Source organism: Silene latifolia, chromosome 6 (assembly GCF_048544455.1).
Source record: "Silene latifolia isolate original U9 population chromosome 6, ASM4854445v1, whole genome shotgun sequence".
In the NCBI taxonomy this organism is placed as follows: Eukaryota; Viridiplantae; Streptophyta; class Magnoliopsida; order Caryophyllales; family Caryophyllaceae; genus Silene; species Silene latifolia.
The window spans coordinates 29522652-29544638 of NC_133531.1; the positions used below are offsets into that span (position 1 = coordinate 29522652).

Below are 21987 nucleotides of genomic sequence, written 5' to 3' on the forward strand. Positions count from 1 at the left end.
AAGACCGTCGCAAATTCTATATTTGCGACGGTATATCTGTATTTGCGACGGATTCCGCCGTCACTATGAAACCTTTTCTTTGTAGTGTTAGAATCATGCCCTAGGAAGCTAATACCATGTAAGAATGTAATGCTTGCCTTTCTCATTGATTAATGATAGACTATAAATACAATGTACTCGAGATATTCGAGATTACATAATCGTAATAATATACAACATAAGCGATAACTAATAATTACAGAATAACTTAAAGAATATTTACATATATTCTATCCAGTTAGTTATTCTTATATATCTAAAAATCTAAAAATAAAATAAAAGATATGGGTTTGGGTAGAGTCTGGATTTTAACGACAAGATCCATATCCATATCCATGTAAATTTTTTCTAGATCTATATCCGACCCATATCCATTAACTCCATAAAAATAAGATCTATATTTGCCCCATCAAGGTCCGATCCAAAGAATATAAATAGGTTCCTGGATCCGTTGTCATCCTTAGTAACAAGCAAGAGTGTCTTAATAAATAAATAACTGTGCGTCTTGCTTCAGACGGGCCTTTTTGGTCTGAAATAAAAAGACGGGATTTTGTAACCATTTTACTGTTAAATGTGACCACTATTGAAAAACCGCTTCTATGTTCAATACTGCCTATACCATTGTGGTTACATTTAACTATAAAATGGTCACATATATCCGTCTGAAAAATAAGACGAAAAGTGTCCGTCTGAAACAAGAATTTGTGAATAAAGTTAGATACGGAAGGCGCATACTTTATGGGAACACAAATTCTCCCTTATGACGGAGGGTATCCGTCACAAACTTGTGACGGGTACCATATTGTCTCACAAAAAACCCATAGGGGTGAGAGAAGGAGCACATGGGGTGGGTGCCCACCTTGTCCCTTCTACCCATTTCCACTCACAAAATACCCGTCGCAATATCCGACCCGTCACAAGGAGACCTACTCTTATGGGAATATAGTACTTGACTACTCGTAGTTTATTGTAGAACATACCCCTCCCTTTTACGGAGTAACTCTCAGTCTCTCACTAGATCTACTCTATGACTCTATGTAAGAAACATCCGTCACAAGAATGACACATACCTTAAACAACTTAACTTACATCTCACAACACCACAGCACATTACCTTTACCCATCCCCCATCTCCTTCCCACACTTCCCTTCAAAACTCGAAAAATGAACTAACCCCATCCAACTCAAACCAACCCCCCTTCCTTCCCCACACCATGTTACACACCCAATTCAAATCCTATCCATTTTGGATCATCCTCCTCCTAAACTACTCATCCCTCCTCCTCCCACCCTCCTACGCCGAAATGACCCAGCCTGAAATGACCCAACCCAAACTGACTCGATTCATAGACAAATCCATATTCCTACTAGCAGGACAAAGCAACATGGCAGGCCGAGGCGGAGTGATCAACAACAATTGGGACCAAATCATTCCACCACCATCATGCGCAAACCCAACAATTCTCCGGCTCGATCCCAAGCTACATTGGCACGAGGCGAAAGAGCCACTCCACAGGGGTATAGACATTAATCATACTTGCGGGGTGGGACCGGGATTGGCATTTGCTAATTCGATAACGAACCGGGTTCCGAGAGTAGGAGTTGTTGGACTGGTGCCGTGTGCTGAGGGTGGGACTAATATTAGTCAGTGGGCCAAGGGAGGAAGGTTGTATGGTCAGCTTGTTAGGCGTGCAACGGCGTCGTTGCGTGATGGTGGGAGTATTCAAGCGTTGGTTTGGTATCAAGGGGAAAGTGATACGCTTGTCAAGGTTGATGCGGAAAGGTATCAACAAAGGTTGGAGAAGTTGTTTTTGGATATTAGAACTGATTTGCAGTCTCCTATGCTTCCTATTATTCAGGTATCTCACTTATTTCTTTACTACTTTTTTTTTTTTTTTTTACTTTGTAGAGCTTTTTTTTTAAGTTTCTTTGTGGTATAAGTAAACGTAAAAAATTCACCGCGACAAGATGAGTATTAATTATCATCTTATTTTCTGTTCTATTTGTAGAAAACCGTCTTATGCAATACTTAGGTTTTATTTGTGTTATAACATGAAACTGTCTTACACGAGTATTTGGGTTAAATTAAAGATTAAAGAATAGTTTGGAATATTAACAAGTAAAACAAAATTAATTTATAAGTGTACTTTTCAATGCAATTTTTTCAAACTGTAGAAGATTGGAAGAGAGCATATTCAACATTGTCCTAACAAGACAAATTTATACGAGACTATTGCGCAATTAGATTATTGACTTATGGTGTTCACGACTTTAAATAACGATTTCTACAAATTATAGAATTATAGAATAAGACTGAATTACAATTAAAATCAAAATAATCTTTTATTGTTTTATACGGCAAGACGACTTTGCACGATAATAAGTATTGAATGATTGCATACAAGATTGAGTAAATTTTCCATTAGATTGGTGAAACATCGTACCTCCCTTTTCCTTAACGTTTGGTTATTATTGGTAGGTGAAAGATTGTTGTTTTGAAATGCATATAGCTACTCTCGTCTCTTTCTCATTAGAGTCTTCAAGTTCAATGCTTGATTATGTTTATGTATGACTGACCAAATTGTCATTTATCCGTAATTTAATCTACTTGTCATCCAAAACTGATCTCTCTTATTCATTATTATACCAAAACAAAGGCAAATGAATGAAAAATATAATATATGGTATAATTCCCTGTTTTAGTAATCACTAATTGGGCGCATGTTATTTTGTACTCCTTAATTAAATATGTACTCGTACGCTCTACAATTGTGATTTAATTTATCATCACATGACATGCTGCATGAACTATCTACTCCCTCCCATTCAAAATAAACTTCCCTATTTCCTTTTTCGGTTATTCACAATAACCTCCATATTTCCTTTTTGGTAAGTGTTTGTGTGATCCAAATTTAATTGTATGGTGGGTAGTGTATTTGTGTGGTCCAAATTTAATTATATGGTGGGGTAGTGTGTTTCCTTAATTTTTGTGCCAAAATGAAAGGGGGGGTTTATTGTGAATGGGAGGGAGTATCTGTTAAGGATTAAATATAGTAGAATAAGGACAATTAGGGCCTGAAATTATTAGGCATGGGGGCCATGTTAGGTGATTTGGGGTCCAACGTGAATGTTCATCATTATTTCTCAAGTACTTAAATTATCCGAACGTTTGAACCTCAGGCTGTTCACACAGTCCCACTGCAATTGTTTTTTTTCTTTTTTTATTTATATTTTATATTTTTAAAAAACATGGTTAATATTCCCTCCGTCTCAATTATTTGTTTACTTTATTTATTATTCGTAATATTTTAATCAAAGATAAATAAATGATTGGGACGGAGGAAGTAAAGTAAACAAATGAGAATCATGTATGGCAAATTGATTTAAGCAGTTTAACCAACATTAGAGATACATGCTGGTATTAACATGCATACTCATCTCTATTCTCTAGTACTCCCGTTTTACCTTTACTTCTGGCACAAAAATCTGGAGAGGGGGAAAGATCGTTTGTGGTTAGTGGTGTGGATGACTAGTAAATAATAAAGGAATTAGATAATTTAATTACCCGTTGAAACCCTTCCCGATAAACAAAAGAATTAAACACTCAAAAATAAAAAAGGTAAAACAAATTATCGGAACCAAGGTATGTTTCTAATAATAATCTCTAAAATACATGTATTCAGATTTATGGACCGAACCTAGTTCATCTCTATTCTTTTATCGATTGTAATGGGAATTAAATATGTCCATAATTCAACATTAGACACATCTTGCATGACATGACATGACATCATAGGAGCACCTAATTGGACTTTATTTGAATCAAATTGAATTGAAATCAAGCAACTATATAGGTATGGGGATTACCCGGACTATGTTCATCTTCATATGAAATGAATAGGAACAAAGATAGAGTATATGCGAAGCATAGTCAATTCGAAAAGATCAACCTCATATTTATGTTTTGCTTGACTCGTTTCATGGTCTAGTCTAGCCATTCCATGCTTGTTACGACAATGAGCTACCATCTCATAGTGTAAGACCTCTTTATTCTATAAGTTGTTATAAATGTTAGATAATTTAGCTGATAAAGTACCGATGATCTAATGTATTGTGCTTATGCCTCCCTTGACAACAAAAAAGCAAAATCATTTGTGAATGAGCTAATGTAATGACACAAGAAAAAGTTGATTAAAAAGCAAAAAGTAAAAGGTGAGCTTTGAAATACAGCATTTACGCCTCTTATAGCGGAGTCTCTTTTCGGTGCTCCATAATTGTTGAACATTGGCCTAATTTCATGTGTTGTGGCTTCGGTTGAAATACATGACTATATGAAAAGTTGTCTAATTATGCTCCAAGATTGACTAATGATTCCCTGACACTTTGATAAAATTTCTAGTTCTAACATCGCATCATTACATTTGTTTTTAAATTCATTGCGGATGACAAAGCTTTTCTTGGCGTTGTTGGGACAAACCAAGCGATATGCCGGAGATGATTACTCGCTTACTCGTATTATCTATGGTTAGCAATTAAGCTCTTTTAGGAAACACGACTCGTGAAATTAGTATACTCTCTTCGTTCAAGCTATTTCACTACTTTTTTTCAAAATCTTGCCCGCTTACTCATCTAGGACAATGTTAAGATGTCCAGATCAGATATATTAGGAAATTGCACTATAATCTACTTTGCATAGCATTGTCTAAGTTTAGTGTGTCTTGTTTTTAATGCTGGTATTACTTGTATGAGTCTAACATTAGCAGTTTGGCCATGTATCGGCTATGTATTGTCCATTTGTCCGTGTTTGTAGTGCTGTTATTTGTTATGTTAGCGACACAATGAAAACCAAGTATGTGTAAGGTTTATGAATGATTGATTGTTATTGATAATAATTCAAGCATTACAATGTGTCCTTATATACTACAATTACATTGAAGCACAAGAAACATATCTAGAATATTTACTCTAAATCTAAACTTTGTAAACTAAGGTAATTACATAAGATTGCAAATAACGAAAGAAGGAAATATAGATACAAGCGAAATTGTACGAGAGAATATGGAAAGCTATGATATGAAAATATTCCTAACATGCCCCATGCAAGACTGGACGACCCAATGGAGAGACCGATCTTGGACAGCAATGAAGCGAAACGTGGTGACGGAAGCGGCTTAGTGAGAGCGTCAGCGAGCTGGTCATTACCAGAAATATGTTGAACACGAAGTTGACCTTGTTGGACTTGTTCACGAACAAAATGAAACGCAAGAGCCAAATGCTTCATTCGAGAATGAAACACGGGGTTTGAAGAATAATGAGTAGCACTTAGATTGTCACAATAGATAACCGGTGAAGCAGAAAATGGAACATGAAGTTCAGTTAAAAGCGAGCGAAGCAAAGTCAATTCAGCAGCAGAGGTAGTAGCAACAGCTCGAAATTCGGCCTCAGTGAAAGAACAAGCTATAGCTCGTTGCTTTTTCGAGGCCCAGGAAATAGCATTACGCCCCAAGTAAGTAATGTAACCCGTGGTAGAGACGTAGAAGTCACGGTCCCCAGCCAGATCAGCATCACAATAAGCATGAAGACGAGATGGTGAGGAACGATACAATTGAAGTCCAACATGAAACGTACCATTCAAATAACGAAGAAGGCGTTTGAGGGCACTCCAGTGAAGCTCGGTTGGGTGTTGCATAAACTGGGCAAGTCGGTTGACAGTGAATGCGATATCGGGACGGGTAAATGAAAGTTACCAGAGACTTCCCAACGCAAAGACGATAAGCGGTAACATTCGAAAGAGCGGGACTTCCATCATTGTGTAAAGGAGGGTGGGCGGACTAAAGGTCTCATTAGCAAGTTTCGACTCAAGCATATTGTGATTGTGCAATAAATCATGGATATATTTTGATTGTGTCAAAAGGAGACCATGGGGCTTGGGGGTGACCTCTATACCTAAGAAGTATGACAAAGTACCCAAATCTTTGAGGGCAAAGCGTGTGGCCAGTGAGGTGCTGAATGATGATACGTGATGTGGGTCGGAACCGGTGACAATTATGTCATCGACATAGACGAGTAAATACAAGGTGTGCGACGGTGTCGTGTATAAAAATAATGATGGGTCGGCAAGTGTGGCCTTGAAGCCAAGGCCAAAAATATGTTGCTTGAGTGTCGTGTACCAGGCTCGTGGTGCCTGTTTGAGTCCGTAAATCGCTTTGTTGAGTTTACAGACATGTGTAGGGTGTTTGGGATTAGTGAAACCCGGTGGTTGTGACATATAAACTTTATCCGAGAGAGTACCTTGTAAAAAAGCATTATTAATATCGAGTTGGCGTAAACACCAACCCTTGGTGAGAGCAAGTGATAACAAAGTACGTACCATGGCAGGTTTGACAACCGGACTAAAAGTCTCAGAGTAGTCGACCCCGACACGTTGTAAGAAACCTTTGGCAACCAAGCGAGCTTTATACTTGTCAATGGTGTTGTCGGGTTTGTATTTAATACGATAAATCCACTTACACCCAATAACATTATAGGATGGGTTATGAGGGACAAGTGTCCAGGTTTTATTGTTGTGAAGAGCATCAAATTCGGCAATCATGGCAGCACGCCACAAGGGATCTACAAGAGCTTGTTTTGTTGTGTTTGGTAGATGGGAAGGTGGGAGAAGGGTGGCGAGTTTGGCGTATTTTGGGTTGGGTTTGCTTATGTTGTTAGTTAAATGAGTGACAACGCGGGGAGGTGGTGGGGGTGGTGGCGGGGGTGGTGGTGAGGTGGTAGGTGAGGTAATAGAACTGGGTTTGGTTGAAGGAGAGGGGATGGTCGTGGTAGGCGAGGCAGAGGTATGTAGAACAGGAGAGGAGGTGTGAGTTGTTAAATTGTGAGGGGAGGAAGGGGGAGTGTGATGTGGAGAGGTCTGGTGTGGGGAAGACGTGGAAGGAGGTTCCAGGGCTTCATGGAACCACGAGGTGGTGGGGATAGGAATCGTGGAGGGAGAGGAGTCGAGTGTAATGAGGTCAGGGTAGGGAAAACAGTTTTCGACAAACTTAACATGTCTAGAGGTGAAGATTTTATGAGTGGTGGGATCGAGACAGTAGAATGCGCTTTGTGTCGGGGAATAGCCAACAAAAACGCATGGTTTGGAACGTGGTTCTAATGATGTAATCTTAAAAGGACTTTCTTGAAGTGTTTCTGATAAAGATAACTCAAGCGAATTATCTGAAGATTTTCCCTTTGAAACATCTTTTAGTGCTACTAGAGCAGTTAATCTTGATTGGATATCCTGATCTCTGATTTCAATATTTTCCAAATAATTTTTAATTTTATTAACTTGGACCTTTAAGGAATTAATTTCTTGCTGCATTATCTTAACAGGCGAAGCTGTTAAGTCTAATGAAGCTTTACTTCGATCAAGCTTCGGATATTTGTTGAAAAGTTTGGAAATACTAAATGGTTCAGTAGTAGGAATAGAAGTGGACATATCTTTATCCTTGATGACTAAAGACTCTAGACGAATTAATGCCTCTTTTTTCACTTCAGGATTATCAACTTTGTCAATGATATCAAAAAGAAACTCTTTATCTTCTGTGATGACATTAATGATTTGAATAGGTGAAGAAGATGCTGAATCATAAGACTCAGAATCAGAAGAATTTTGAATTTAAATTTCCATGATGTCCTCTTCCCCGTCAGAAGAAGATGAGGTAGACCGAAGAAGAAGCTTTGACGGTTTTGAACAAAGCGCTGAATCATCATTAAATAATTCATTTATCTTTTTCTTAGTAAAACATCGATTTGCTTTAGGACCTGGTTTACCACATTTGTAGCAGATAATTTTTGTAGGTTTTGAAGATGTAGAAACTTTTTGTTTTTTGTGCTTATTATGTTTCTTCTAATAAGGAGGTGGGTTTTGATAAGAAGTATGTTTAGTTTTGGAATATTTATGGAATTTCTTAGCATATTTGCGTTGTTTTGAGGAAGGAGCTTGAATTTTTTCGAGGCCAAAGGCTTCACAAAAACACCCCAGCTCTCTTCTGGATTGTTTCCTTTCAGAGTTATATTTGGATTGAAGTTTGAGTTCTTCGCAGAGTGAAAGGCCTTCATTTTTAACAAAGGCAAATAGTTGGCCATAGGTAATAGCCTTATAGTGTAATGCCTCAGTTCCAATCACTTCTTTAAGTTTTCTGAATATCCTTTGAGCAAAAAGATTCGGAAGGCCAGAAATGAATTTTTCTTTCCGAAATGCCTCATTTTCTGAATCCGTCGTCTTAACACATATGTTAAGAACATGTCTTTATACCAACGATAATCACTTAGAGTAGGACATCTAAGATTGGTTAAAACAATCTTATGAGCGGATAATTATTCTTGGGGATTTCCCACGAAATACATACCTATGGTAACAAGAAGAAAGCTACAACAATCTGTAACTTCAACTAAGTTACCATCAATTCCTTCAGTATGAATTGTATGATTGAGAATATCTAACTGATCTTGGAGAGATAAGGAATTATCCCACCAATTTTTAAGTTGCCCTGTAAAACCGGAAATAAGTTTTCCAAAAACAACTTGTTCATTTGACTCTCGAGTTTTGTCAGCGGTCATAGCCATACCCATTTCTTGAAGAGTATTAAGAATTTCATATTCTGATTTACCATCGATATTCCATTCATGAATGGTATCTGAATGATATTGATGAGCTTGAAACTTGGATCTTTCTTCGTATTGGATATCAGGAGGAGTTGGTCGAGGTTAGTAATTTTTTGTGGAATTATTTTTCCATGGGTTTCTAATTTTGTTGATTTGAGGATTTTCTATGAATTGATTTTCAATTTGATCAATATGATCATCTGATTCGGTATTTGAATCAGAAGCGATTTGGTTTTTTTTGAATGACATTGATCTTTGAAGAAATTTTTGATAAGTTTTGTCTAAGCTTTATATCTTTTGAAGAGCTAGAAGATCTTTTTATTTTTTGAATTATTGAGTATGGATAACCTAGAGGTTTGAAGTGTGGTTGTGAAGATACTTCATTAGGAAATTTGGGTAATGAAAGCGGAATTTGATTTTGATTGGAATTTGTCAATTCTATTGGTTTGATAGAATCTAATTTAGTAGAAATATGATCTGTTTGATTTGCTATGGTTTGAAGAATTTGATTTGTAAAATTGTTTTGTTGATATACCTTTATAATATCTTCAACAATTACAGATTCTTGAGGCTTATCACAAATGACTTATTTTAAAAGGGGCGACTTCCGATTCTTTTCCACCGCATCAAATTTGAATGATGTTGGATGAGGATGAACCGAAAATGTTGATCATCCGTCATATTCCAATTTTGTGATAATTTGGATTGAACTTGAATATAAGATAATTTATAAGGGTTCTCTATACCTCTCTTTTGACAGTAGAGAGAAAACCATGTAAAGAAAGGAATATTGATAGCATGGTGTTTCATATCAGCATACCAATATTCACGTATTTGATCTTTAAATTCTTCTTTGAAAGAGAGAAACCAAGATTTATTTTGACTATTTTGTGGAGAATCAAAATCTTTTCGAAGAAAATCTTTATTTATCTCAAACTCTTGAGTAATAGTATTAACAGATCAAAAATCATGGAGTAGGAGAGTGAGGACTTGAAGAAGTAGCCTCATATTCGTAAAGGAGATTTAAAATTTATCTTATAATGAATATCTGAAGATTCTACATGAGAAAACGATTTTCTTGGAAGATTTCTTGAGGAAGATGTACCAGGGGAAGAAAATGACGATCCTTCTATAAAAGAATTGAATCTCATAATAACCCTTTTATCATCTTCAATTATCTCATCAAGATCTTTTTTGATCATATTTGGAGTAGGTAGTTCTTTAGGAATTTGAAGTTCTTCCAGAATGGTGATCTTATTCCAGGGAAGACTTTTGGCAGTAGGGACTAAGGACTTAGTCTCGCTATCTTTTGAATGAACTTCTAGGAAAATAGTTTCTTCTTTTGAAGAAGGTTCATGAATGAACTCGGGACTGACTGTGGAAGTCATAAGTTTGAAATAAATTCTAAAAACAATTGCAAAAATTCCTGCAAAGTCATTGAATTTATTATCCAAAATATGAATATCAAGAATTAAAGAGTCCTGAATTAATGGATCTTGTAAATCAACAGAAAAATCTGGAAAACAGTTGAAATACACAGGTCCATTACAGACATTGGTTTGAATAACAGCAAGCAAAGAGTCTTTGTATGCCTTTAACCTATTATCCCTTAAGGCCATGAATGAGGACAATCAACCCCCTTATGAACTAAAGGTTTGACTGCAACCTGAACAAGGCCAAAGTGAATAAATCTATATTTCTTTTGAATATATTCTTTTACACTAGTATGAGAAAGTAAATGTAAAGTTTATGTGGAATTATGGATACTTCTAGTTTCTTCATGAGTTCTTACTGAAAATGCAGTTTTGAAATCAAATGATCCTATTTTGTATATTTCAGTTGGGTTTTCTTTGGGTATATCCCAATTTGAGAAATCAACAGGAATATTGATTTCATGACTTTGAACTGTTGACATATCTCTACTTGTTCCTACTTGGAACGCCTTTCTTAACGAGTTTGCCATGAATTAAGTTTAAACCTACCAATGAATGCAGACGCTATGTAAATGGGAACAGTGGGACCACCCTACCGGGAACACCTAGACACGACTTACCAACGGATTAACCAGGGCTGACCAAGCACCTTACCAACACTTAAACAGTGTATGCAGACACAGTATGAGTGAACCTTATTAATTCAGGGGTGTGAGATGGAGTAGTAAGATGACCAATGCCGTTATCACTGAGAGTGTGAGCCATCTTAATATACTCACCTCCGTTATCGAAAAATATTTGTAATATGGGACGTTTGAAAAATATCTCAACAAGTTTTCGAAAACGAATAAAAACAGTCGTAGCATCGGATTTCAACTTGAGCGGATATAACCAAATATACTTAGTAAAGTGATCAACATAGATAATGTAATACTTAAAATTGTCATACGACACAATAGGAGAAGACCATAAGTCGGAGAAAATTAAATCTAACGGAGCTTTCGATAATAGCGTGGAATTAGAAAATTCGAGTTTGTGGCTGTTGTGTATATGACAAGAGTTACAAAAATCAACTAAAGTGCTTGGAATTGAAATAGAAAATTTATTAATTAAATAACGTAATATTTTTACCGAAGGATGTCCAAGACGATGATGCCAACCATAGTCTTTAGAGAGCTGGCTAGTGTAAGCGATCGGTTTTGGAGGATGTCATTCATAGACTTCACCATTAGACGTCCCGCTTATGAGAATCCGATGAGTTTGAAGTTCCTTTATAGAAAAAGAGGTTTGTGAGAATTCGAAATAGGCATTGTTATCGCGACAAAATTGCGCGACAGACAATATATTGCGAGAAATTGATGGAACAAATAAAACGTTATTAAAGAATAATTTGGAAGAAGAATGAGCGGAAGCAGTAAACGAACCTATGCGCGAGATGGGTAAAGCAGAGCCGTCACTAATCACTAGTTCATCACTACCATCATAAGGGTTGTGTAAAGCAAGGTTTTCAAGGTCATTGGTGATGTGGTGATGTGGTCAGAGGTGGAGTGTTGAGTAATGGCGGTGTGGGCCTGAGGTTGAGAGCGGTTTTGGCAAGCTGAAGTGAAGGCATTCGAAGGAGGAAACACGACATCGGGATAATCGCGTTTGAATTTGTAACAGCTTGAGATGACATGCCCAATGGCACGACAATATTGGCACTTGCCTTTGAATGGGGCAGGGGTGTAGTTATCAGTCACGGGTGGTGGTGTGGCTGAGGTGGAGGCACGGTTGTGGTTGGGTGCATGTGTAGCTACGGGTGGCGGCTCGAAGTGCTTGAGCAGGGTGTGCCGAGGCTGGAAAAGGGGTGGGCTTGGTGAGGTTTTTCTGAGTGAGGTCGAAATTGATAAGCTTTTCGTGTATGGCATCGAAAGAGATAGGGTCATCTGGAGTGTTGATGGCATCAATGATGGGTTTGTAGGTTTCTTAGTCTAGGCCACGAATGATTTCAGCGATGATATCGTCGTTGTCCATAGGTTTCCCGAGGATGGCTAGTTTATCGGTGCAAGACTTTATGGAGTGCATATGGTCGATGATGGATTGAGTGGACTCTTTTGAGATGGATTTAAGGCGATCTTTCACTTGTAGTATATAACCACGAGTGGATTTGGCGTAGGTGTTGGTGAGGACGGTCCACACATCGTGGGAGGTGGGTGTTCGCATAACAAGGGCGTGCATTTCAGGGGTTAAGGTGCCAAGCAAGGCACCCTTAATTAGTTGGTCCCGTCGTTTCCAGGTGTGGAAGGAAGGGTTGGTGGTTGTTGCTGTTTTGTCGGTGTCAGTGGGTGAGGTGATGGTCTCGGGTGGGCAAGGGTGTGAGCCATCAAGGTATTTGAGAAGATCGTAACCAACAAGGAACGATGCAACTTGGTCTTGCCATTGCATAAACGTCAATGGAGTGAGTTTGTCGACCATGGATAGGTTAACAAGGTAGAGTGGGACACTCGGTTCATGGGTGTTTTTGATAGTATTGCTTGACATGGTTAGGGTTTGGGTGGGACGTTTTTGTGTAGTTAGGATCGTAGGGCTCTGATACCATGTAAGGTTTATGAATAATTGATTGTTATTGATAATAATTCAAGCATTACAATGTGTCCTTATATACTACAATTACATTGAAGCACAAGAAACTTATCTAGAATATTTACCCTAAATCTAAACTTTGTAAACTAAGGTAATTACATAAGATTGCAAATACGAAAGAAGGAAATATAGATACAAGCGAAATTGTATGAGAGAATATGCAAAGCTATGATATGGAAATATTCCTAACAGTATATAGTCACGCTAGCTAATGTAAGAGTCATACTGAGAACTTCATTTCGTTTAGGTCCGCTTACTTTTTCTGTCTCAATTATTTGTTTACATTTAGCAACATGTGAGTATGTGATCGGTCTTGTGGATTCTGCCACTATTCCCCTTTATCCCATTCTCATGTGCTTGTATAACAGCCAATCTAAAGCAAACGTTTTTCAAACAAACAAACAAATGAAACCAAAAGAACACTACCTTGAAAACATTCCTTCCAATCTAACATTTACCTGCTAACAATGTTTTGCAGGTGGCCATAGCATCAGGAGAAGGGCCATACATAGAGGAGGTAAGACAAGCACAAATGGCAGTAAATCTACTGAATCTAAAAACAATAGATGCAAAGGGACTGGCATTAGAACCAGACAAGCTGCATCTTACTACACCAGCTCAAGTTCAACTTGCCCTTAAATTAGCTGATGCCTTTTTGGAATTCCTTCCAACACAAGTACAAACTACTAATCCTAACAATATGCTTCTACAAACTAATACTGCCAATTTACATAATTTACATTTACTTGGCTCATCATATACTAGTCTTATTCTCTTTCTAATAATTTATTTGTACATTCATTGAACGATTTGTACAAGGAAAAAATGAAGTACTCAACATGAAATTATAACCACTTTTCTTTTTTCTTCCAAGAGATTAGTTTTTTTTTTTCTTTTAGGGTAATTATTGTGTAATTTGTAAAGAAAAATATTATAAAGAGAATGAATATTTGCATACAATTATGGAATTTTTTTGGTCATTATATAGATACTTATCTTTTGTTCTCAAAGTTTAAATGTTTTTAATTTGCTTTAGTTCAGTTAAGTTTGGTGTTTTTCCTATCTACACTTAAGTCTGGAGTATAATTTAATCAAAACAAGGTAATATGTTTCTGATGTAGGTTTTGGTCGTCACACCTAATAAGAAAAATTACTCAACTAAGTAGCAAGGTAGTCGAGGTCGATCCACTAGGATGGGTAAGTTTCTACAAAAATTCGTTTGAGCTATAGTTTAGTTCAAAGAAAGAGATAGTTGACTGAACTAAACTAAAAGTTAAAGATGAAATAGAATAAACTATCTTATCTTAATAAAAACAAGAACATTTAAAGGATTTTTGTGCGTCCACGTCATCACAGCAAGTTTTTTTTTTAATTCCTGAAATGCGGGTCCCACAGAAAAAAAAACTACGGAATTAATTAAAAAATAACGTCTGTTTTGATGTGTTTTGCGAAATTGTTCGGGACGTACTGATTTATTCGTGACGTCTGTTTTTTTTTTCTAAATCGTGAAATGCGGGACCCACCAAAAAATAAGGAATTTATTAAAAAATAACTGTCACTGTTGCTGTTTTGTATGTTGTTTTGGATGTAAATGATTACGTTTATGATTTATACGGAAATATTCATGAATAATTTAACGAATTAACTATTTATTAATGGATAACAAATTATGAATAATTTATATTACAATAAACAACAACAAATTACAGCAATTTACATTACAATAAATAACAGCAAATTACAAAAAATTGATACAAATACAAAAAAAATTATTCATAAAATATTTGAAAATACTATAAAAAAAAATATTCAAAAAAAGATAAAATGACAGTTTAAAAAGTCCGACTTTCTAGATTTACATCTTTAATGATGTACTCCGTAAAAGCTTGCATAAATCATTAAGAGAAATAATTAAAATAATAGTTTACAGATATTCAAACTGGAAAAATAACTAAAAATAACTCACTAATATAAAAAAATGTGAAAAAAAATGCTTCTAGAACGGAAATTAATTTAAAATGAGGATATTTGCTTGGAAAAAAATCTCAAAACATTAGATCTCTGAAATTAAAGAGTACACCAACAAAAATAAATTTAAAAAAGTGAAAATATCCTCAAAAACGAAAATTTCGACATAAAAATAATTATTTTTAATATTACCTTTTACAAAATTTGGTAGACTTAAATATAATTAGCCAGCAGATCTACAATCTTCGAGTCAAAACAAATGGAAATGAATGAGTATTCGGACCCATTGTGTTATATTAAGTCTTAATTAGTGAAATATGGAAAGATATTAGATTGAGTGGAGTGGTTGTGATTTTTTTTTTTTGGTCTTTGGAATGGTTGTGATTTGTGAATGAAGAAAGATGAAATACAATTTCAGGTTGGTGAGGGAGATAGAAGTGAACAAGGTGAATTGTATTAAGGTGGAATTGCAAAGCAAGCCGCTAGACACAGAAAATGCCTAGGCCGTTTAGGTTAGTGGAAACGCAAGTTTTGGGTTTCTAATAGTTAGGTTATTATTTTAGTTGGGCCCAACTATTAGATTTTGGGTTTTGAGGGGTTGTATCACCTCCGCAAGAAGTCTTACTCGGCCCAACTAAAATGTTTAGGGCCCAACTAAAATGTTTTCGACATTTTGGGTTTTGAGGGGTTGTATCACCTCCGCAAGAAGTCTTACTCTTTCCTTACCTTGGAGTTCTTGAGTTCGTTTAAATATCATATGGGTGGAAAGACCGTTCGTTTCCGTCATATGAACACCGACATTTTCTTGACCCTTGACTAGTTTGCTGAGCATTTGGGGTTGGAACCCGAGAAGGAGTGGTACTTGAGTGATGCGGTGACTGAGAGCGGGACTCCTAGTTACCTTCCTTACATTACAGGCCGATCTGCCCCTACCTCTAGTGTCATGTTGATTACTAATGTTCAACATGTGTCCCTTCGCATCTTCTTGAGGATGATGATCTGTCTGTTGCATGGCCGAAGTGATGTGAGCAAGCTTAACACCCATGAGGTTATACTCTTGATGTCCTACCTTAACCCCTTCCGGAGGGAGCGTTTTTCCTACAGTGCTCCCAGTGTGGTTTGTGCTAGCTTGGCACTTATGGCCCGTTCCAAGACCTGTTACCTGAGCTGCGGGGCCATAGTGACCCATTTGGCCCAGAGACTGACTGACTTTGTCGCCCCTGCCGAGTCAACCTCTGCCTTGTTTTAGACCGCCCCTACCATAGATGAGGCTTACTTGTGCCACACCTAGTGGTTGAGGAGGTTGGATGATGGAGCCTTAGCTTGGAGGGTGAAGGGAACTAGATGGATAAGGTTACCTGCTCCAGAACACCTGCTCGTGATTGATCATTTGGGGGAGTATGACCCGGAGAGTGGGGAATCCGAGCCTCAGCCGCAGTTTTATCTTATCGCTCCCGAGATCCTTGAGGACTTGCGTGAGCCGATTATAGCTTCTAGTCGGCAGAAGGCCGTTCCGATGCCTCGTGAGACTCGAGGGTTGAGGGTGACAGGAGAGATGGCGACCGAGACCCCTTACACTTCACAGAGCTTCTACCTGTACGAGTACTCGTCCTATCCTACGGTTCATGACCCTAGGATGGAGGTTAGCGAGCTTACCGAGAGAATATCCACCACTTTGGTGCTGAGGAACATGCACGAGATGGCGCACCTCCAGAACGTGGGGACGGACCTTGCTCAGCTAGTGTGGTGGAGGGGAGTGGGAGATGACAGCAGAGTGTTCCGTAGCTATGGGGTGGATCCTAGTACATGGAGGCGCCCGACTACCTACGAGTGTGGTTGCCTTGCAGGGTCGTTGGGAGCCAACTATGGTAGCCAACTAGATGAAGAGGGAGATGGGTTGGTGGTGACACTGCTGCTGGGACATATCAGGGAGCTGGAACGTCGGACACGGGTGGTGGTGACGATATGGATGATGATATGGGCTTAGACCCTTGAGACTTTTTTTTATTTGTTCTTTGTTTTAGTTTTGGATACTTGTTGTGGATTTGGTCGTACTTTTCGACATTCAGATTTATTATGTGTGTAATATGGCCATAAGGCCAAGACTTTACTCTTTTCGTACTTTATGCTGTACTCGGAACTTGTTTTCGATGTTGTTGGATGGTTAGACCTTATGTTGCAGGTGAGTGAGAAGTTCTATAGGTAATGATTGGCGGAAACGGGCATTCTGCCATCGAAGTACTCGACTGAGTACCGGGTACTTTGCCAAGTGCCCTCTGTTACTCGACCGATTACTCTCTGTGGTATTCGTAGTTTATTTTCGTGTTTTTGTTTATTGGGTGTATAATTTACGTTGGGTTGTGATTGCCTTCTTGGCACGTATTATGTGGGCACAAGGCATGGGTGATGTGATATATTGTGACGATATTGTGATGACTCAACGGCGTGGTTGAAATTTGAGGCGGAGGTGGAATGTGAGTCGGGATGGATAGAAGCATGGTAGCAGTATAAAACTATTTTGTGTGTTCAATTGTTATACGTCATTACATGCATTTGTGATTCGAAGTTATATTAATCCCATTTAATTCATAAGCATAGTTGCATTGGATCAATTTCGTGCATGGTTGTAGTTCATAAGAAGATGTGATGGTTGCTTTAGCAATTTGTTGTGTTCAAACGTTATTCTTTTCTTGTTACAATTGGGAGTGAACTTCGGGGACGAAGTTTCTTTTAATAGGGGTAGATAACATCGCGGCAAAAACTTGCAAAAACTTCCTTAAACTGTTGCTTTTAATCTTTTAAGTTCCTTGCTGTTGCTTTTAATCTTTCAAACCGTCTTGCTTGTGACGGACACTATCCCTCACAAGCCGAAGACGGATAATGTCCCTTTCACAATAAGGCAAGTGGGAGGGCAAGTGGGGGGATAATGGAGCACCCCATGGATAGTGTCACTTGCATATTGTGAGAGGGACACTATCCGTCTTCAGCTTGTGACAGATAGTGCCCGTCTTTAATGAGAATTTGTGTTAATCTTTTAAGTTGCTTGCCACTTAATCTATTTAATCTTACCAACTTTTTTTCTAATCAGTTTAGTTAAAGAGCGTGGTAGTAATATGGTTGTTTGGGCAAACACTAATTTTATATTTGACAAACATTAATTTTTTTTTAGTGGTTATATTATGTTATGGTAATTCTTTGGTGGTATATATGTTGTAGTGATTAGTAAATTTGGTGATGGTGTAATAACTTCGTTGTCGCGTTACGGTTGGCGTGTGGGACAACCTTTGCGGACGAAGTTCCTTTTAAGGAGGAAACACTATAATACCCGCCCTGTTAGGGACCATTTGACTGACCCTTTGACCATAAGAGACCTTTAGTAGATATGGAAGAGAGGGTTGTATTATAGTCCTTGTTGAATACTCGACCGAGTAAGGGTCACTTGGCCGAGTAACGTTGGTACTCAACCGAGTGCAGGGTACTCGGCCGAGTATGTTCTATTCTCGGTCGAGTACGCGTTCTGACAGTGCGTTATTATATAACACGGAGGTTGCGACTTAATTCATTTGGACGATACATTTCATCATCTCTAAACCAAATTTCCTCTCTCTCTCTCTCAATTCTCTCATCTCTCACCACCAAATCATGGGTTAACCTTGAACACTAATCCGGGAAGGAAAGTATCTTATGCATGGAGTCATGGAGTCGGGTCCTTGCCGCCATCGGCATCAGTTTGTTCGTCAAGGATAGAATGCGAATTCATGCTTGGCGTGGTAGTTGATTGATGCATTTCTATGGAATAGAGAAACGGTAGGGTTTCCCTACTTAGTACAGTTTATGATTGTTTGCCTTGTTGTGATTATTGTCTTTGTTATTATCTTGTTGTGGGTACCTTGATAAGTTGATTAAGTTACACTACAGAAATGGTGTTGGTGATGCTGTTGTTATCATTGATAGTGATTATGAAGCCATTGTCGGGATATGGTCTGCACCCCCATGTTCGCCCCTTGTGGCTCCCGTCATAAGGGGGATGTGCACATTAATGATCTGGGTTCGATCGTTGTGATGAGCGGGGCTTAAGTGGGCAAGGCTGCGGTCCCCCACTGGCAGTGTTGGTTACCTGTTGCGATGGGCACCATTGGATTCTATGTGGTTGGAGTGGTGGAGTTCGGCAAGCTTTGGCTGAGTTGTTTTATTATGTTGAGTTACTTTATTCTTCGGTCTTTTTATCCTATTACTGACTTATGTGGTGTGTTTGTGTGTTTCTTCTTTTTGTCTGTGTTTGCGGTGATCCATTTGATATTGCCGACAAATTGTGAGCAGTGAGACTTTTTAGGTTGTTTTGGATTGCTGTCTTGATGTAGCTGCGGGGTTGGAGTGATCACATGACATAGAGTTGGTTTAGTCAATAGTATTTCACCAGTTGTACTTTCTTACAGTGTCATAGCTAGTTCTTTATCTTTTGTTTCCGCTGTAATTTGTAAAGAGATATTTAATCGTTCTTTTATGGTCTATTTGATATATTTAGCTCGGGTAACCGAGTTGGTAACGCTCTTACTTATTAGGGAAGGTCTTGTTAAGGCTCCTTGGTAAGTGGGAGTGTTACACGTCAAATGGACAGCGACTATCTTTGAGAACAAGCAAGCTAAAGCCTACTAGGGTTTAGTCCTATATAATATAATAGAAGGGGAAGGAAGGAGGGTATACATTCACGCATCCAGCACCTAAACACTAGCAAAAGTGTCGTCTTGTCTCCATTGTACTCGTGATCTATTAATTACAACTTGCTAGTGGAATATTTGGAAGAATACCGTCTCCTTCCCGCGGTCGTTTCCCACATTGGGTTTTCCGCGTCACCAAATATCTTGAGTCAAATCTTGTTATTTACGTTCTTTATTACATACATCGCAACCGAACACATATTAAGTCATACGATTAACATATAAGGCCGCTTTAACCCTAATTCACCCAATTCGGCAAAATATACCAAAATAATATTCACATATCTCATCAATAATTTGAGCCAAAAGAACATTTGTATGAGGATAGGTGTAACGTGTTAAATATAAAATTATTCAACCAGGCTCCAAGTCTCTAACCATTGACCTAAGTTTTGATTGTCGATTCCTTAAATAATTAAGTTTTTAAATAACCCTTCCCTATTTAAATAACCACCACAACTAAATTTAAATAACCATCATAAATAAGTTTCATCATCACCCTTCCTTATTTAAATAAAGTGCTTATTCCTAAAGAAAGACTTCCTTTAATTCCTAAATAAATCGATTAATTGAGAGGTAGTAAGTATTTTGTAAGACGGTCATACAATGTAAAACAACAACATATGTATAGTCGGTTAGTTCCGCCATCTAACTTATTGTAGTTACTTAAACTTATTTTTGGAGGATATTTCTTTATCTTATTTTAAGATTCGATATATATGAAATATATTCGTAATTAAATTGATTCGAAAACTTTTGTGTTTGTACATACTAAGACTATGCTATATATATAACCGAGGGAATAAACTATTTACGGAAACGAATAAAGGTAATAACAATTACAAAGGAAGCAATCAATTATTGCCTTGAATATGTGCTAGAGCCAACGAATGTCTTTGTAACACCCCGAAAAGCAGACATGCAGCTCAAAATGGCTCTTTTTATTAAAATAATGGCAGCTAAATTACAAGGGCGTCACCGTATTTCCCATCCTAAAAAATACAAGGCTTTTACAGAATAAAGATAAATACGCTTGTTAAAACTAAAAAGATAACAACTTTATATACTATAATTATTCATCCTAAGGCATTGATCCTATATGAAATTCCTCACACTTGACCTTCCCCAATACTTGTACTTGAAAAAGAATAAAAGTAACGGAATCAGCCAACCACAGGCTGAGTATGGCTCCGGTCACCTCCACCTCCACCGACCCTAGTTTCCTGTTTTTAATATTTTAATAATATTAAAATCTCACAAGACTGTAATAGAAATGTCTCACATGGGTACAATTGAATCATTATTAAACATACATGCATTACCTGTCATTTCAATATGCAACATTTCATTTCACTCTTATAACGGTCTACCAATATTAAATGGAGAGACACTACGGAGCCGAAACTTATAACACCCCCATGCACCAAGGTGCCTTACCAAGACCACCCTAGCATATGGAGATGCTACCATTTCGGTTACCCGAGGTATAGTAATCAAAGGAGACCATAAAGAAACGTGCTTTAAGTTTGAAAGTTTAATGTGCGTACAACATAACCAAAATTGAAATATAAAATACAATCGTCTCAAGCTGAAATCCAACTAAAATAAAAACTGTCATAACAAAACAACGGAAGACTAAAGACTCGGACTAGTGATGACTCCATCCCCAGCTAGATCCCACATGTACTCCAAAGAAATACCTGCTAATCAACTGCTCACCATTCCCGAATGGATCGCCATAATTTTCAAAACATTTAAACGGGGTCAGTTACTGAATAAACAAGATAAGTAAACTACAACATCTAATTATACAAACACATTCCTCCAACTCCATCTCATCACCATTCACTTGACTACACACTAAAGTGTGTAGCCCTGTCAGAATATCCATCGCAACAGATATTCCACTTCTTAAAAATAAACTTCGTCCCCAAAATTCAAACCCAACTTATAAAACATGTACACCTAACACTAACTCCACCAACTATGCCTGCCTCCACAACACGGCTCACGATATCGTATCAACTGTAGCATAGCCTCTCGACACTAACTACATAACACTACCGAATACCAACCATAAATGCCACTAACTCCGTCTCACTAACATATTACCCACTAGCAAACCCAATACTAAGACAATCCACCAAACAAGATCAACCACCAAAATGGAATGTTACATTCTACCACCCTTAAAATGAACTTTGTCCTCGGAGTTTACTCACACTCATAAACATCATACTACAACAAGCACTACCATAACCTTTAATAATATTAACCACAACACAAATCCATCCTTTATTCTATACCAAGACTCAAACTTCCAAATATACTGCAACATGTACAACCATCAAACTCTCTTTGTCACATCCTACTCCTCTTAATATAAATGTTACGTCCTAATAACCCATTAATACTAGATCCTTAGATATTTCTTCTCATTATCCTCATCACCACCGCATGTCAACGATAACCGCCTATAACCTCAACACCTACAACCATTCCTATATACATGGCTCTCTTTCTCTAACAGTTCTCATACCTCAAATCATTCGCCACACCACCTAACC

At 37.7% G+C, this 21987-nt stretch overlaps 1 protein-coding gene across 1 annotated transcript; it reads left to right on the forward strand.

Moving 5' to 3' along the window:
- The first annotated feature begins 1011 nt into the window (after positions 1-1011).
- On the forward strand, positions 1012-13719 carry LOC141586633 (putative carbohydrate esterase At4g34215). The gene is made up of 2 exons (XM_074407928.1): positions 1012-1898; positions 13213-13719. The coding sequence occupies exons 1-2, from the start codon at positions 1254-1256 to the stop codon at positions 13537-13539; spliced, it is 972 nt and encodes a 323-aa protein (XP_074264029.1). The 5' UTR covers positions 1012-1253; the 3' UTR covers positions 13540-13719.
- Positions 13720-21987: the final 8268 nt, after the last annotated feature.